Here is a 2352-nt window from a genome sequence, read left to right on the forward strand (position 1 = left end):
TCCATCCTCCTCCAGGGAGAGCCCAGCTGGAAAGCTGCCCTGGCTGCCTTGACAGCCTTGTCCACATCTGCCTGCAGAGAAGGCCAGGCAAGAGGGTGAGAAAGGAGTAACCAGCACCCACTCACAACAGCTGAAGCCTTCCAGGAGAAAACAGCCTCCAGTCAGGTGGCACAACAATCTGCTACTGACAGGGTTTTGGTGGGGGAAGAACCTGCAGCCTTGACAGCTGCCCCACTGCAGGACACTCCTCCATCCCAGGGCAGGGGAGCACACAGGCTACTGGGCCACTTTCCCCATGGGCATCACAACCTCAGCACAAACGCTGTGCTGGGCCAGACACAGCTTTCCCACCCAGGGGACACCCGTGAGGGAGAAGGAGCAGGAGAGGCAGTGAAGCAGATGGGTCCAACAGCTGTGCAGCCACCACCTCCAGCCCTGCTCACACTCTGCTACTTCAGCTATGCAGAGTGCAAATATCATCAAGTTATTTCTGCAATGTCATCTGCTGAGTTAATATTTGCATCCTAGAACAAGGCACGGAAAGTGTACTTTTGAGTCTCTTTCAGGGCTTGATTTTGCCAGACCAAAGGAGCTTTTACTTGATCAGATATCTCCAATCCATCGTTCTGTCCTGGCAGGGCATTGCTGGTTTCTGGTGGGTGCTCTGTCCTGGCTTGCTGTAATGGTCTCACCAGGACAAACCAGGCTGCCACAGAGGAACAACCAAAGGGTTTCCCTCACTCACTCCTCCCCTGGGAAACACAAACAAGCTTCCAAGCTGTAGGAAGAACCCAGAATTGCTGGGAAGCATCACCTCAGCTCCACCACAGACTCCAAGGAGTGCCTTGCACAGGGCAGGGGATGATTACGAGACTCTATTCCCCAACATGATGACCCCTAAGGTCCATTCTGACCCCTTAACATACTATGAAACCACGAAACATCTCCTGTGTTTTTAACTCCTAGGGCTGGCATTGGTCTTCCACTGCTCTGTACAGCAGAAAGGGGCTGTGAGGGGAATCCTGATCTCTTGCCATGACTCTGGGTCACAGAGCCAGCACAGCACCCAGGGGACCACAGAGGTGTCTGCCTTCATCCCTGCCTGTCCCAGCAACCTCCTCCCACACCTGCTCCCATAACTCCCCACTCCAGCTCCACTGCAGCCACATCTGTTCCTCTCCATCCTTTCCAGTCCTGCCAAGAGGCAAATCCAGAGGGGTTTTGAGAGCAGTAGTTAGGGAAAAACACAAGCAGCACTCAGTGTGGTGTCTGCACAGCTCAGACACTCCCTGCTGCAAACACAGCTCTTGTGGAGCTGTCCAGGTGAGAGGTGAGGCAGTGCCTTCCTCTGCATCCCCTCTGGACCTGCTCCCATGGAAAACAAACCCATCTCATCAACAACAATTACCTTATCTCCCTCAGCCACCTGGCAGATGACTTCTCCCGTGGCTGGGTTGACAGTAGGGAAGGTTTTCTTGCTGACTGCATCATGCCATTCGTTGTTGATGAAAATCTGCAAGGAAAAAGCCAAGCAGAGCTAAGCCTTCAAGCCAGAGCCTGGTGAAATTCCAGAGAGCTTTGGTTGCCTGATGGTGTCTGAGGCAGTTGGGTAATTAAAAGGGCTTAACTTCACTTGTATGGGCTCCAAACCTGCACCAATACGAAGGAGATATTTTAGCCTAAGAGCACACAAGAACAAGCACAGCCTCAGGGTAACGAAGGGAATTCCCAGCTCAGCAAACAGCACGTGAACTGGAAGCAATTCTGGCTCTGTAGGTCCTTGCAAGCCCTGGAAGCACAGCTGGAGCTGCACAGGGACACCGGGAGGCTCAGGAGACTGAACACTTCAGGCATGGACGGTTAGGTGATTTGTCCAGAGCACTAGAGCTTCTCCAGCATTTCTTATGGCCTTAAGGGTCTAAAGGGTCTTTCCCAACCTAAATGATTCCCTTATTTCCCAGATTAATGGATCTTAGGCTCCCCATGCACCGATCTGAACCACAACCATGTGCCAACAGCAGTTTTTCTTCTTTCATCAACTCCTGTTTTCTTAGTAAGGATGAACTTGGGTTTTTTCAGGTCCCCAGCAAGAGCCGGAGAGTGCAAAGATCGTGGCGCTCGCCGAGAACTTGCCAAACACTTCAGCCGAGTGCCAACAGCCTCGGGCAGGAGCGGCACCTCGGCAGAGCAACGCTGCCTTCCAGAGCACCTGGCACAGGTGAGCCCACAGCGTGTTCCCCGCACATCAGCAGCATCACCTTCCCGCCCCTCTCCCCGAGCTGCCCGGGCCGCTCCGCGCGGTGCGGATTGCTGCCGGGCACAGAGCCCCACGCCAGGAATTCTGTTTCCAGG

General features: G+C 53.9%; 1 protein-coding gene across 1 annotated transcript in view; it reads right to left on the minus strand.

Annotated features, from left to right (window-relative positions):
- The window catches only part of ALDH2 (aldehyde dehydrogenase 2 family (mitochondrial)), a gene marked incomplete at its 5' end in the record, with an annotated part of 7031 nt that extends 5494 nt beyond the window's left edge, over positions 1 to 1537 (minus strand). The window contains 2 exons of the mRNA XM_009082346.1: positions 1 to 71; positions 1409 to 1537. The exon at positions 1 to 71 is cut by the window's left edge and continues 58 nt beyond it. Coding sequence (XP_009080594.1) covers positions 1 to 71; positions 1409 to 1537 — 200 coding nt within the window. The remainder of the gene's footprint in view (positions 72 to 1408) is intronic.
- Between the last annotated feature and the right edge of the window lie 815 nt (positions 1538 to 2352).

Source organism: Acanthisitta chloris, unplaced genomic scaffold, assembly GCF_000695815.1.
Source record: "Acanthisitta chloris isolate BGI_N310 unplaced genomic scaffold, ASM69581v1 scaffold2959, whole genome shotgun sequence".
Lineage (NCBI taxonomy): Eukaryota > Metazoa > Chordata > Aves > Passeriformes > Acanthisittidae > Acanthisitta > Acanthisitta chloris.